The sequence below is a fragment of the Prionailurus viverrinus genome, chromosome B1 (assembly GCF_022837055.1).
Source record: "Prionailurus viverrinus isolate Anna chromosome B1, UM_Priviv_1.0, whole genome shotgun sequence".
NCBI lineage: Eukaryota > Metazoa > Chordata > Mammalia > Carnivora > Felidae > Prionailurus > Prionailurus viverrinus.
The window spans coordinates 6698442-6714399 of NC_062564.1; the positions used below are offsets into that span (position 1 = coordinate 6698442).

A 15958-nucleotide genomic window follows, 5' to 3' on the forward strand; every position below is an offset into this window, starting at 1 on the left:
TGTTCGTTAGATGGTAATATTTCAGTGTATTAGGAACAGCTCAATTCCTAGGATGTAATTTTATTCTTTACTTTTGGGGAGTCAAGTTACCTTTTGGATGGCTGGCCGCTGGATATTTTAATAGTAAATGCCCCCGTTTTTTTCCACGTGGCAGCATGGAGGGATCTACGTAAAGCGCAGTGCCAAGTTTAACGAAACGGAGATGAGAAAGAAGCTGCGGAGGTACATGAACGCAGAGACTCCAGTAAGATTATACTCGTTTTTCTTTTCCTTTTCAAGTCCAGTGTTTAATTTAAGAACTAAATTAAAATCTAAGAATTGTTTAGTCCACGGGTCATAAACCACTGAGCTTTGTTTGGGCAATAAGAAGCCTCGGGATACAGGTGAGATCTTGGCAGGCCGTGGCGAAGAGGCGGCAGACGAGTCCGTGCTTGCGGGAGGCCGTGGGTCCCGGCCCCGAGGCGCGGCAGGAACGCGGGTGTCTGGTCCGTGAGCGGAAGCCCGGGCCGCACGCGGGACCTTGGCCTTGGGCTGCTCACTCCTCGTCGTCAGTATCGCGTGTGGTCGCGGAGGAAGCAGCTTTCCTGTGCGTGCGCGTAAACAGTGATTGCTTGTGCATAGTGAGTTATTTGAAAAGTCAAAAGGGTGTGAGGAGCTGCAAGTGAAGAATCATTCAGTGTAAGTGCAACTTGGGAAACCTTTGCTCCCTAAAAAAGGAATCTCCATATTCTCCTTGAAGAATGCTACTTGCGGCCCGATGACACCTTGACCTGTAGTCCCCGGCGCTTGGGAGCCTAGCACGTGTCCCCCGTCAGGTCTCGTGTTCTGTCCGCCTTCCTTCCTCGGCAGGGCTCGTGGGTGGCAGGCCAGAGCTCGTATTTAAAGACGAGTTTCCACAGTCAGCTGACGGAGGCCCTGACATTCACAGTTTTTGCCCGTAGACATGTCTGGTTGTTTCGACCGTGTATCCCGGTTCGTCCTCAATGAACTGGCATTTGTGGCTGGGGGACTGTCACTAATTTTGGAACATTACGGGCACTTAGTTCATTAAATGTTACTCCTGCCCTGTTCTTTCTTCTCCAGTTACATCTGCTTTGGGCCCTCTGTTCCACAGTCCTTGCATGCTGTATGTTTGTTTGTTGTTTGTCTGTTTTTCTTCACTCTTTTTCCCTGTTGTGTTCCAGCTTAGGTCATCTCTGTTGACCTGTTGTCATGTTCATGGACTGTCCCCTTGGCTTGGCCCCGTCTGCTGATGAGCCAGGGCAAGGCATTCTTCACGTCTGTTCCTGCTTCTCATTCCCAGTGTTCCCCTTTGCTGCTGTGTCACCATGTCTGGGTCCGTGCTAAAGTATCCATCTGACCATGAGGCTCGCCCACCCCATCTACTGGGCCCTTGGTCGTGTCATTAGTAGTTACTTTAAATCCCCCTTCTGGTAATTACATATCTCGACTCTCCCTGAATCTGAAATTTTTGATTGCTCGGTTTCTTCAGACTGTGCATTACCTTGCCTTTGCTTTTTTATACCTTCTGCGATTTTGTGGAAAGTTGGGCCTCTTGAGTAGGACAGTCAAGATAGAAGTAGTTTTGGTACCCGAGAATGGGTACACTTTTCTTTTTTGCTAGGACTTCATGGAGGGCTGGAGTCCATCTAGTCAGTTTTCCTGGATTTGGGTTTTACTATTGCAGTAATGTTTTTCACAGACTTCAATTACTGTAGCATTCGTTACTCTGTGTTTAGGGTGGGAGGTGTTTTTCTGGAGATTTTTCCTTCGCTTTTTTGCACTACACGTAGAGTTGGTGTCCTTTCTGCGTCTGCCCCAACAGAAATCTTCCTAGTTTGGCAGGGGTGGAGGGTGAGGGGGAGAGGGTCTTAGGGGTGGAGCCTTCTCCGATCCTGCCTTGCTCCCAGCTCTGAGTCTGTGCCCAGGATGGGTTCCTGCCCCATCCTCTGTGGAGAGTTTTTCCTTTCTGTTCATTTCCCCCAGCTGCAGGGGATTTTCAGCACTTTGAGAATTTAAGAATGTCGTCCCACGGGAGAGAGAGAGGCGAGGGCTCCGTGCTGGGTGCCAGGCTGTGTGCTTCCCCAGCCCCAGCTGCTGCTTCGGGTCCCCTCAAGCCTGCCTCATCATCTTCATTCAAGGTGATGTTGCCAGATGTTGCCCTGACCCAGGTTTTCTTTCTCTTTCTTTTCTTTTTTGGTGTGTGTGTGTGTGTGTGTGTGTGTGTGTGTGTGTGTGTGGTCTGTGGAGTAGACCTTGTGAGTTGTGGTAAATCCTCCTGTGTCTGCAGCCCCCAGGGGTTCTTCTGGAGAACTAGCTCACATTCAGCCTTTTGCAATTTGTTTGAATGTTAACCGAATCTTTTTATTGGCATCTGTTGGCATTTGCCCAAGTCAACGAGCGCACGATCTCGTCTCTCTTTCGAATTGCTTCTTCCCTTAGATCTCCAGGGGGGTTGGTCGCTGTGCAACCTCAACTCCTCGGAGGGTTCACTTTGCAGATTGTCCAGTGTTTCGTTGTTCTCCTTGTAATAGTCTTTGTCCTAAGCCTCCTCTTTTTTGTTAATGTGTTCTAAAACTTGGAATAATCTTAGATTTACAGAAGCGTTGCATAGATAGTACAGAGTTCCCATTTAGTCTTGGCCCAGTTTTAATGTTAACGTTTAATATTAAAATCTTTCCTAACCATGGCACATTTGTCAAAACTAAGAAACGTTGGTGTCATCCTGTTAATTGAACTATTCAGTTTCTCCAGTCTTTCCGCTGGTTAGTCCTTTCTTTTGTTCCAAGATGAGTCCACTGTACCCCAGATCCATTTAACACCTGTGCTTTAAGTTGACTGTACTTTTCATGGCGTGCTGTACTATGCAGTTACTATCAAATCTGCCATTTTTGTTTTAATCGTCAAACTTTGTTTCTTTAAATGTTGAAGGCATCATTTAAGAGATGTATTGAGTAAAATATGTGTTTAGTGATCTCAGTATGTGAAGCCTTGTTATTTTCTCCCAGTTCCTGCTCATGGTACTTTCTTTCCCTGTGTGCTTGCTTATCTTTATTTGCTGCTGATTGTATTTGGAAAATTATTTGTGGAAGTCAGCTCAAAGCTTAGAAAGTGCCTTCCTCCAGAGAATATTTGCATTTGTTTTAGCCGGCCCCCTTAAGGCTTCTCTAGTCTGAGCCCATCCAAACTAGATTGTGAACTTGAGGTTAACTGGACCAAGATTGCACATCCACGTGAGACTGATTTTGACGTCTGGTTTATTTTTGCCCCGGAAGTGTAGCCAATGATGTTCCCTTCACTTCTTTTCCCTCTTAATAGAAGGTCCGTGTGCTTTGATTTTTATTCCACTCACTTTTCAGTCTGTTAAAGCAAAAGTTGTGTGGTATGCTTACTTCTGCTTTACTGTGTTTGTGTTAATTTTGGTCTTACTATCTTGTCAGCTCTTTGATAGTTTTAAAATGATGTTATATCCAGCTTTTTAAATTTTCAGTGGGAAGTCCTGTTCACATAACCTAGTTTTTTACTTTGGGAACCTGTCTGTTTTTCAAGGCAAAAGACTAGCTTTTTGATGTTCATGCAACAGCGTTGAACAATAGACTGGCAGTGCTGTGAGTGGTTGTCGCTTTGAGGCCACTATGGTCTAAGGTGTGGATTCTTAGAATCTGTACAATTGCGTCAGCTTTTCATATTTAAGCACCGTGAAACAGACTTTCTTTGTTATTTAATCTGTTTCTGGAAGTTAATCAAGTAACTGACATGGTAGAATGTATGAAATAAGTCCACTTTCATAGGGCTAAATATCCTCATAGGAATCTATTTCCCGATTAAATCAGCTTTTATCATTATTAGTATTATTTGAGAGACTGCAGAATTTTGTTTCCAAAAAATATATCTGCATTATAAATTACTAAGAAATATATCTACTCAGTAATTACAGCTGGGACAATATTTTCATATGGTACTTACCAGTTGTGGGTGCAAATGAAACATTTGTAAAAATCACTCCTTCATCTCTAGAAGTCATAGAGTCAGCATTTGAGCTAGTACAATTTATGGCACGAATATTAGTGTCTTACACTTTATTGTTGTTTTTCAAACTTTTTTTAAAGTAGTTTTTAAAATTTATTTATTTTGAGAGACAGCGCAATGGGGGAGGGGCAGAGACAGAGGGAGAGAGAGAATCCCAAGCAGGCTCCACACTGTCAGCACAGAGCCTGACACAGGGCTTGAACCCACAAACTGTGAGATCATGACCTGAGCTGAGATCAAGAGTCGGATGCTCAACTGACTGAGCCCCTGGTTTTCCAACTTTTACTCGGGTTCTTTCTTAAAATGGAGGCAGCCTCAGGGATAGGAGTGTTGGCTTCGAAATCACAATTGGTGACTCTCAGATCTGCCATTTAAACTTTGGTACTTTGCACAAGTCACTTAACTTTTCTAAGCTTGTTTTCTTTATATGTTCCATCTATTCATAATTACTTAATTTGGTAGCTGGGATTAAGTAACATGTTTGAAAACGATGCTTATCGTATTAGTTTACTATTGCAGCTATAACAAATGACCACAAGCTCACTGGCTTAAGTCACACAAATTTTGGCTGTGGCAGCAGGAGCAAAACTACACAAGTAGGACCACACCACACCAGACTAAGAAGTTTCTGTGCAACAAAGGAAGTAATTCACAAAAGGAAAAAACCTACAGAATGGGAGAAAATACTTGCAAACTGCGTATCTGTTGTTAATTTCCAAAGTTAACCTGTAATTCACTAGCAAAAAAGCCAATAACCCAATGAAAAAAATGGGCAAAGAACTTGAATAGATGTTCATCCAAAGAAGGCCTACAAATGGCTGACAGGTGTATGAAAAGGTGTTCCACCTCACTCATTGTCAGGGCAATGCCAGTCCCAGCACATGGCCGATAACACCTAACACCTGTTAGCATGACTGTCCGCTAAGGTCAGAAGATCAGGGTTGGAAGGGATTTAGAAAAAAGAGAACCGTTAGATGTTTCTGGTGGGGCTATATATTAGAACAGCCGTTATGAAAAACGGAATGGGGTTTCCTGAGAAGTTTAAAAATAGAAATATCATATGTAGCAATCAACTTCTGGGTGTATATCCAGAGGAAACAGTATTTCCTGCTCTCTTGTTCACTGCAGCATTATTCACAGTAGCCAAGGTATGGAAACAACCTAAATGTGTATCAACAAATGAGTGAATAAATAGTATATAGTATGTATACACAACGGAACATCTTTCAGTATTAAAAAGAAGGAAGTCCTGTCACTTACGACAGCAGAGATGAACCGTGAGGGCATTACACTAAGTGAAATAAACTGGACACAGAGCGACAAATACTGCATGGTCTCACTATATGTGGGATTTTAAAAAGTTGAATTCATATAACGGTGGCTTGGGGGTTGGGGTTCGGGGGAATGGGGAATATGTTAGTCAAAGGGTACAAACTTTTGGTTTTAAGAGGAGTAAGTTCTGGACACGTAAGGTACAGCATGGTGACCATAGTTAGTAATGCTGTATCGTATACTTGAAATTTGTTAACAGAGCAGATTTTAAGCACACACAAAAAATATGGTAACTATGCCACGTGGTGGATATCTTAATTACTTTGTGGTAATCATTTCACAGTGTCTGTGTGCATTAAAACATCACATTGTGCACCTTAAATGTATACAATTTTTATTGTCAGTCATACCCCAGAAAAAAGCCAGAAAAAGTGACAACATTATCTTCACCATTCCAGAGATGAGCAGTGCAAACTGGGTCTCACTGGACAGAATCACAGTGTCTTTGGGGCTGAGGTCCTCTGGAGACTCGAAGGGAGAATCCATATTCTTGCCTTTTTTGGATTCTAGAGTTTGCCCTCATTCCTTACCTCATGACTTCTTCTGTCTTCAGAGCCAACAGTGGCCGGGCTGGTCTTTTTTTGCCAGCATTCTGGTTCTGACTCCTTGGTCTCCTTCTTTCCTGTTTAAGAATGCTCATTGTTAACACGGGGCACACCGGGACATTCTAGGCTAACCTCATTGTTGTGCAGTCCACAGTCAGCAGCTCTAAGACCCTGCCACGTTCCATAATGTCCGCAGATTCTGAGCGCGAGGATGTGGACGTTTTGGGGAGGGGACATTATTCTGCCTGCCACATGCATGTATGCATTTACATGACTTTGTAGTTTTTTTTTCTAATCATACATGTAGCACTTTCATGCTTAAATTATAAGCTCTTTGAGAGATTGTTACTTTGTATCCTGCTGCTTTTTTGCATTTTTTTTCTCTCTAAATGTAATGAGTTGAATGTGTCTGGTCGTTATTTTAGAAAAACCTTTTTTAAAAGTTGTGGTTTGCCAGACTGCATTAATTTTGGGGGAGGAAAGCAGAGATGAACCATCTTGTTTATATTCTGCACATCTCGATCCGAAATGGCTTTTCATTTAAAGAGAGAGAAGTAAATAAAAGATGTCTAGCTAATCAAAGTTTGTTAAGTTCTGAGATACTATTTCCATATAAATATGTCTGCTTTGAAAATACTTCGTGAACTAGATAGAATTTTAAAAACCAGAGGGGAAGGAAACAATATAAAGAGCCTGCCACGTGGTGCTTAATATTCTCACGTGTAGGGGCACCTGGGTGGCTCAGTCAGTTGAGTATCTGACTTCGGCTCAGGTCATGATCTCGCGGTCCGTGAGTTCGAGCCCCGCGTCAGGCTCTGTGCTGACAACTTGGAGCCTGCAGCCTGCTTCAGATTCTGCGCCTCCCTCTCTCTCTGCCCCAACCCACTCGCATTCTGTCTCTCTCTCAAAAATAAATAAACATTAAAAAAATTTTTTTTTAATTCTCACGTGTTTCCTTTTATCTCACAGCTATCCTGAGTCTTCATTTGGGAATGAAACTGAAACTCAATTAAAAGTAAATTAATTTAGCCAATGCATGGAGGAAAGGCTATTTTTAATAGAAAGTCATCAGTTCCATAACTGGTTGAATATGAGTATATTTTAAACTCTTAAGAAGCTCTTTTCTTTTTGAATGGAATTTTAATATGGAATTGCTCACTGGTTTCCATTAGACGCTGAAGCAATCTGTGCTTAGAATGGTTTATCGCATCTTGAATATAGATCTTCTGTGCAAAGTCAGTCCCTGTTAAAGGAAACAATCTCTGGTTCCTTCCGAATGAAACTTTAGCAGAATAAAAGATTTCTATGCACAGTAGCAGTAATCTACATGATTTGGTTTGTTTGGAACTGTCAGTTCTCTGTCATTCCTGGGACTTCCCTGTCCTTGAGCGGGAATTTTCCTTAACTGAGAAGTGGGTCCAGAAATGTCACACTGCTTTGTGGTAGTTTTTTTCTTGCCCTGATGCTCCATGTTTAGTCTTTCCTGTCCTCTGTTGCCACCTTCTCCGTTTCCATGGGAACTAAAGAAGACAGCTGCCTTATTTGTTAGCAGTGTGAACACGGTGCTGAGAGGTCATCAGATGTGAACCGCGGAAGGAGGAAGGAAGTTTGACTTGGCGGTCTTGACTCTACGTCTGCTGTGTGCCACAGTCCGCTGGTGCTGGAGAGAGCCAGACCTGCCTTGGTCGCACAGCCTCTAGGGGCAGTTGTTCTCGAGAATGAGGCGCTGAGCTGCATCTGGGGTCGCGCTCCCAGCTGCTCCTGTCATGTGCCTTTCTTCGAACCACATACGTCCTCTCCCTGCCATCTCACGTTTCTAAAGCAGATGTGTTTTACTTTTAACAACAGCAGATCGCACTGTTATTTTGTGCCAAGCACTGTGTTAACGTAGATTACACAAGTTATCACCTTTTGTCATTACAGTATGTAAACTGTCATTTCATCTTGTAGACAGGGAAGCTTAAGGCACAGAGGGGATGAGGAGGTCATCCCGGGGATCGGGGCCTGCGAGTGGAGTCTGGGATGTGAAACTGAGCATCCAGACTGTTGTGTTCTGTGTGCTTTGGTTACGGTCTTTGTAGATGTGATTTCCTATAGAAGATCGCCCGCTTTGTGGAGTAACGGGCGGGTTTGGGCGTTAAAATGTAACTGCTAAGAATTTGCATTTGTGGCTTGCCCTTTCATATCCCAACAGAATCTTCAAAAAAGTTTTAAGATTTTTGCCTAAGTGCAGTTTATTGATTTTTCTCTCCTAAAATTTTTGCCTTTTCTGCCCTATTTTAGAAGGTTTATAGTTTCAGCATGCATTTAGGTCTCTGGCCCGTTTCGAGTTAACTTGTATATCTGGTGTAAGGCCAAGGCTCCTGTGTCTACATACGGATATCCACCACCACTTATTGACAAGGTTATTCTTTTCCCCATTGTTTGAAATAAATTGATTTCATATATACAGGTCTGTTTGTGAACCATTTGTTCTGTTGGCACTGATCTATACGTGTATCCCCATGCCCGCACTACACTATCTTGATTACCCTTGCATTACAGTAAGTTTTGAAATCTGGTGTAGCTAAGTCTTCTAAATTTGTTCTTTTTCAAAGGTGCTTGGCTGTTTTCGGTCCTTTGCATTTCCATATAAATTCTGAAATCAGTTGTCAATTTCTGCGTAAAAGCTTGCTGGTTTTTTACTTCAATTGCATTGAATCTGTAGATCCATCTGGGAAGAGTGATATCACAACGATATTGAATGTTTGGATCCAAAAGCGCAGTATTTAGGTCTTCTTTAATGTCTCTCAGCAGTGTTTCATGGTTTCAGAGCATACAAATTTACACACATTTTGCAGAAGTTAACCACGTTTGCCAAAATAAATTCTTAGTCTCCTGTTTTTTGACGCTATTGTAGATGGCATTTTTAAAAATTTTATTACATGCTGATAGCATGTAAACATACGGTTGATTTTTGTATATTGATATTTTCTTCTGTAACCTTGCTAAACTTATTTATTATCCAGTAACATCTAAAAATAGTAACGTTTCTTAGGATTTCCTACATGGAGAGTCCTGTCATTTGTGTATAAGTACAGTTTCATTTCTTTCTTTTAATCTGGATGCCTTTTGGTTTTTTGGTCTTGCCTGGAGTGCCCTGGCCAGAACCTCTAGTCTAGCTTTGACCAGAACTGGTGAGAGTGGGCGTTCTTGCCTTGTTGTGCATCTGTGGCAAAAGCACTTGTTCCTTCCCCATTCCTTAGGTCTCAGACCCACCGTGCATTCAGTCACCCTCTTGTTGCTCTCCTTCATAACGTCTTGCTCTTTTTCTACACGGGCATATAAGTGTAATTACATTTTTATTTGTATTTCGTTTAAGTTTGTTTATTTCCAGTGAGACAGAGACAGTGCAAGTTGGGGAGGGGCAGAGAGAGAGGGAGAAAGAGAAACCCAAGCAGGCTCCGTGCTGCCAGCACAGAGCCTGATGTGGGGCTGAAACTCACGAACTGAGATCATGACCTGAGCCGAAACCGAGTGTCAGGCACTTAACCAACTGAGCCACTCAGGCACTCCTGTGTCATTATATTTTTAAAATTTATTTGTTTAATGTACTTTTTTCTCACTTGTCTCCAAAACCATATCTAGTTCATTACCCTCTAGAGTACCTGGCACATAATACTAGGTGTATAAGAAATATTTCTTGAATGAATCCTGAATGAATTGTTCATTCTTGCCTTCTTGCTGACCATCAGTTCTCTTTTTAATTAAACATGTAAAGAGACAGAAAATAATAACCACTTGAATTATTAATCATTCAAATCATGAATCATTTTTATTAAAAAAAATTTTTTTTAACCTTTATTTATTATTGAGAGACAGAGAGAGACAGAGCATGAGCATGGGAGGGGCAGAGAGAGGGGGAGACACAGAATCTGAAGCAGGCTCCAGGCTCTGAGCCCCGACACGGGGCTCGAACTCACAGACCGCAAGATTATGACCTGAGCGGAAGTCGGATGCTTTACCAACTGAGCCACCCAGGTGCCCTGAATCATTTTATTTTTGAGTGCTTGAACTAAAAGCTAAAATCCATCAGTAATTGCTTTCATGGCGTTGAATACAAACTTCACTTATTTAAAATGTATTCTCCTGATAGTGAATTAATTTGTGGTTTTTGGAACTAATTTTAATTTTTTTCCCTGTTTTTCCTTCTACTTACTGGAATATAATAAGGAATTCTTAACTTTTTTTCTTAATTTTGCCCATTTTTCTACATTTTCTTGGTAGCTCTGGTTAATCTTTATTATCCAATACTAAGGTACATAGAAATCTATTAATTTCTATGTTTGGCAAAAATAGTGGGCTCCAAAGACAATTTATATAGATAAATAAAAAGTTAATCTATTTTCAGGGAAGCTGAAAATGCAGAGTTGTAGAGCCACCATTAATTCAAGTTTTTCACCTAGAAGATTGAAAGAGAGTAATCATAAGCTTGTCTAATGAAAAAATTTGAACTGTCACAAAGGTTCATTAGGTAGGAGTTTTACAATCAGAAATCATTCAGATAAGGGAATGCTTCTGTACTAGACATCTAGACAGACCGCATTACCTACGATCTGATGAGGGTGGATTAAATGAACAGAATTTTCTTTCCTTCTCTCCCACTATCCTTTTGTCTCCTGTATTCTGTTTGTACTGGAAAAGATTTGATATGAATGCCTTACTTTTGTCTTTTGGCTGTCACGTAACCATGTTGGTGTAGTTTTGGCAGCTCAGTTCTAAAGTTAGGAGTTTCTCCCAATGTTGTATCATATGTTAACTAATTAGAATTTTTTAAAAATTTTTGAAAAGAAAGAAAAAAATCAAGTTAGGAGTTTCTCATTGTATATTTTTATGGTCTGTATTTTTCCGAGCAGATAGAAGTAAAAGCTCAGATGAATTGATTACTTAGTAAACATTCACCTTCCTTTTTTACTTACACATGCATTATTTCAGTTTATGAAACTGCTAATAAATTGAATTATTTAAAATGCAGTAAGGGAGCTCCGTAAAATAAGAACACAGTGGGAATCTTTTGCAATATGAATACTTAAGTATATTTTATACTGTGGAAATTTAGATATTGCCTCAAACGAGATGTGCTTTTCTTATCGATACTTAGGGACACTGATGCGTGACATTTGCAACTTTTAAAAAAGTCGTTTTTCAGAATCTTAGGGCAAAAAAAGCTCTTTATGAGTCAGCATTTCATGGGCAAATTTTTAATTAAGGAATATTAGTGTGTAATTAGAAACATTGTTAGATTCTTAATGATTGACCTACCAGTGTATGTAGGACTGCATTTTAAATATAATCCGTTTTAAGACTTAATTGCATTTGTTTTTTGCATTTCGGTTGCTCTGCTGGAAATGAATCATGTGTAAAATGAATATACATTTTTCCCACCATAGAATCGACTCCCTTCGCATTGGCATTAACAAGAACCACAAAAAAAGCTCACACGAAACAAACCATGTTTCTTTCTGCTTCACAGATGTATCTTGTGATTTTTCCAGAAGGAACAAGGTATAACCCAGAACTAACAAAAGTTATTTCAGCTAGTCAAACATTTGCTGCTAAAGAAGGTAAGTAAAACTTTGACAGTATTTGAAAAAATAATTTTTAAAGATACCTTTGCAGTTTTTCTTCCTGGAGAAGATATTTATTTATGTTTTACAACAATGGAAATGAATTCACTGGTTCATTTCTTTGGTGAGTGCATATATTAATTACCTCTTAGGAAATGAAGTTTCTCAATTAATTCATATGCATGTTATTATATATGTCTGAAAGATTAATTTCAAGCGCTTGCTAAATACGTATTTCAGTGCCATGGGTTTATTTAAAATCTGTCTAGGTACCCGACTGTGCAGATGGAGCCTTTTTCCTCGTTGTGGCTTCTGTGTGGTGGAAAGGATTTGTGTTCTGTGGGCTCACAGACCTGGGTTGGAATCCAGACTCTGACGTCTGCTAGCTATGTGGCTGCAAGTTGCCTCATGTTACAGACCTTGTTTTCTCGTCTCTTAAGAAACACATACCTCATAGGTATACCTAACTGGGTGTAAGAATGAAGCTAGAAGATATGTGAAGTTCCTGTTGGAGCATGTTACACAAAGTACTTGGAAATTATTAATGTCCCCCAAGACAGGAATGTTTCCGGTGTCCTTATTTTAGAATGTCGGACAACTAATACACCTATAAGCTGCTCACTTTAGCCAAACTGGGATGTCAACAGAAAACAGTGGCCATGCCGTGTTTTCAAAGTTGTCCTTGAAGATTGAGTTAGTATACGATCTCCGTACACGGATCACCAGACACTCACTGAGCAGATGTCTGGTTGATGGCGTTCTGCCAGGGTCTGTGCAGTGCCGTCTGGAAGGATTGGCTGCAGCAGTGGAGTCTTTTCTCTGTCTGCTCTCCCCAGCGTGGTAGCTCCTGCCCACATGAGGTGGTGTATCAGGGGCAATGAAGTCTTAATTTTGTAAATTTTTTTTTTAATATGAAATTTATTGTCAAATTGGTTTCCATACAGCACCCAGTGCTCATCCCAACTAACTTTGTTAATTTTAATTAATTCATTGTGATCTGAAACAGAATTCTTGATACTTTTCCTTACTGAAATTCTTTCCCTAGACTTCTGTAGGGCTTGTCTCCATGTCCTTCTCCCTGTCGGGTGATTCCTGCTCAGTCTCCTTTCCAGCCTCCTCTTCTGCTTCACTCTCATCCCGTTTCATATGTTGTGTCTGTTGTCGGCTGGTCTCCCATTCATTGCATTTTCGTGTTTCCCTGTGGGCTTCATCCACATCCCTAGCGTTGGCCTCCATTGATTTGGTTGCTGATGACTCACAAAAACCTTTCTCCCATCCATATCTCTGACTTTAGACCTAGAGGTTTGGTTGCCCAGTAGACAACCTCCCTCAACCAGCCCAAAGGCCAGTGATGCTCAGCATCACTCGTCAGGGAAACACAAACCAAAACCACAAGGAAACATCACCTCACAACTGTCAGAATGGCTAAAATCAACAACACAGGAAACAGCAGGATGTCTTTGGTGAGGATGTGGAGAAGGAGGAACCCTCGTGCACTGCTGGTGGGAATGCAGGTTGGTGCAGCCGCTCTGGAGAACAGTGTGGAGGTTCCTCAAAAAGTTAAAAATAGAACTAGAACTACCCTGTGGTCCAGCCATTGCACTACTAGGTATTTACCCAAAGGATACAAAAATACTGACTCAGAGGGACACATGCACCCCAATGTTCATAGCAGCACTATCAACAACAGCCAAAGTATGGAAAGAGCCCAAATGTCCATTGACTGATGATTGGATAAAGATGTGGTATATGTGTGCATATGAATACATAAATAAATACACACTGAGCCATCAAAAAGAATGAAATCTTGCCTTTTTCAATGATATGGGTAGAGCCAGAGAGTATAATGCTAAGCAAAATCAGTCAGAGAAAAGACCTGCATCATGTGGTTTCACTTATATGTGGAATTTAAGAAACAAAACAAATGAACATGGTGGGGGAAAAAGAGAGACAAACCAAGAAACAGACTCTTAGCTATAGAGAACAAATTGATGGTACAGAGGGAGGTGGACAGGGGGGTGGGTTAAAGAGATGATGGAGATAACAGAGTACGCTTGTCATAATGAGCACCAGGTGAGGTGTGGAAATGTAGAATCACTATAATATACACCTGAAACTAATATAACACCGCGTGTTAACCTACTGAAATTAAAATAAAAGCCTAAAAATAACCTATCTCAAGGGAGAACTAAAAGTTAAAAATCAAAAAAATAATAAAAGCATATCTTACAACGGAAGTCACAGCTACATGGCTTTTTTAAAAAAGGGTTTTATGTCCAAAAGTGTTAGAGAATGTTGCATTTTCTATCCTTCCCTTGGGGAGGTACAGTTCACATTTATATATTAGTCTCAGAAAAGTGCTGTTGTAAAGATGTCTGATTTTGTGTATTGAGCTGGGGTTTTTTTAATGTTTGTTTATTTTTGAGAAAGAGAGCATGAGCGAGCATGAGTGGTGGAGGGGCAGAGAGAGGAAGACCCAGAATCCAAAGCAGGCTGAGCGGTCAGCACAGAGCCCGACGCGGGGCTCGACCCACGAACCACCAGATCGTGACCTGAGCTGAAGTCGGACAAACAACCGACTGAACTACCCAGGTGTCCCTATTGAGCTGCTCTCTAATTTTCATATTTAAAAAAAAATTTTTTTTAACGTTTATTTATTTTTGAGACAGAGCATGAACAGGGGAGGGGCAGAGAGAGAGGGAGACAGAATCTGGAACAGGCTCAGGCTCTGAGCAGTCAGCCCAGAGCCCGACGCGGGGCTCGAACTCACGGGCCGTTGAGATCATGACCTGAGCCGAAGTCAGATGCTTAACCGACCAAGCCACCCAGGCGCCCCTCTAATTTTCATATTTTAGAAAGGAAACAGTGATCTAAAATTACTAAAATTTGGAATTTTTGTGGGGTAAATGTTTAGAGTTGCAGAAAATTCTGTCTCTAAGATTATTCCTTCTCTAAAGATTCTAGATGGCTGAGTTCTGACTTCAACAAAATGTATATTTTACTCTGAAACTTAAAATAGCTTATAGATGAGTCAGTTGTGGGATTCTTTTTGTGTGTGGGGTGGGGAGGGGGGATTCTTGATAAACTCGAATATAGACCTTACACTATATAAATTTTCAACTACTCTTATGTGTCGTCTCGTGTAGCCATGTTAATTCTGTTCCAGAATTATAGTTTTGGATTAGATAAGGTGAAAGGGAAATAATAAACATGTGGGGAATTTTTTTTCTTGCTGCTTTTCACGTGTATTGTAAAATTTGACACATTTCGTTGTTACTGTATGATCGATTTCATCTTGAAACACTTGTGTTTTTTATGAGTTGAACAGAGTTGGCCTTGAGAGAAGTTTCCTGGAGTGCATTAGATGCTCAGAGTCTGCTGATTTTGTTTTTAAAACAGTACAGTATTCTACCTTTAAATATTAACAAATCTTTATTAAATTTTGAATATGTAAAACGTTCCACTAAGGTGGTGGAACTAACTCTGATGTTTTCTAGGAGGTTATAATTAAATAGCAGAAATGAAACAGAGTTGTATTCATCATCTGTTGATGTGTAACAAATTATCCCAAGCCCTCGAGTGGCCCCAAACCGTAAACATGTGTTATCTCCCAGTTGATGTGGGCCAGGAGTCCCGGTGTGGTTTAGCTGGCGGCTTCTTGCTCCGGGGCTGTCACTGGCTGCAGTCATTTCAGGGCCCCCCCCCAGGGAGGATCTGGTAAACGCCCTCTCACATGGCTGTCGACAGGCCTCAGGTCCTCACTGGCCGTTTCTTGCCACTCGGGTCTCTCCACTGAGCTCTTCAGGACTTGACCACTCACTCCCCTCGATCACCAGAGCAGAGAGGGGTGGGGAGGGACCGTGGAGGACGTAGTGGAACGGTGAGAGCATAGAGTAGGGTGAGCAAGACAGAAGTCACGGTCTTCCTGTAACCTAATTCTGGAAGTGTCGTCTCGTCATTTCGCCATATCTTATGTGTTAGAAGCACATCAGTAGGTCCAGCCACGCTCAAGAGCAGATTACATGGGAGTGTGAATACATGGGGGTAGTGGGGGACCAGTTTAGAGGCTGCCTACCTCAGTGATGTTGAAATCAGATTTCTACGCAGTTACATCAAACTAGAACAAGGTAGGGATAAGCAGAGTATGCTTTAGGTTAGATTACCTGCACATGTGGGCTCAGCAGGGCTGTGTGGAGGGGGAAACACTTGGGCTGGGCCGGGAAGAATTTCAGCAGGTGGAGGTGAGGAAGGGCTGTGTTTCCGTGGGAAGGAATGGGTGAGAGGCGTCCTCTTGAAAGAGCAGTGAGTACGGGGAGAGGGCAGATGAGCGAGAAGCTGGAGTATTCTTGGTTACGTGGGAGGTCCTGCCCCGGCCTCTGCAGGAGACGTCCAGCTGATGGAGCGGTGATCCACTTTCCGAAAACCCCAGCGTGCCGTTTTCCAGCA

The 15958-nt window shown here is 41.6% G+C and overlaps 1 protein-coding gene across 3 annotated transcripts in view; it reads left to right on the forward strand.

Annotated features, from left to right (window-relative positions):
- Positions 1 to 15958, forward strand: part of AGPAT5 (1-acylglycerol-3-phosphate O-acyltransferase 5) — a 60029-nt gene that overhangs the window by 23524 nt on the left and 20547 nt on the right. For all 3 annotated transcript variants that reach the window (XR_007151529.1, XM_047855683.1, XM_047855684.1), the window contains exons 4-5: positions 155 to 244; positions 11419 to 11509. Coding sequence is in view for 2 of the 3 variants with exons in the window: in XM_047855683.1 (XP_047711639.1) it covers positions 155 to 244; positions 11419 to 11509 (181 nt within the window). In the remaining variant the exon portion in view is untranslated. The remainder of the gene's footprint in view (positions 1 to 154; positions 245 to 11418; positions 11510 to 15958) is intronic.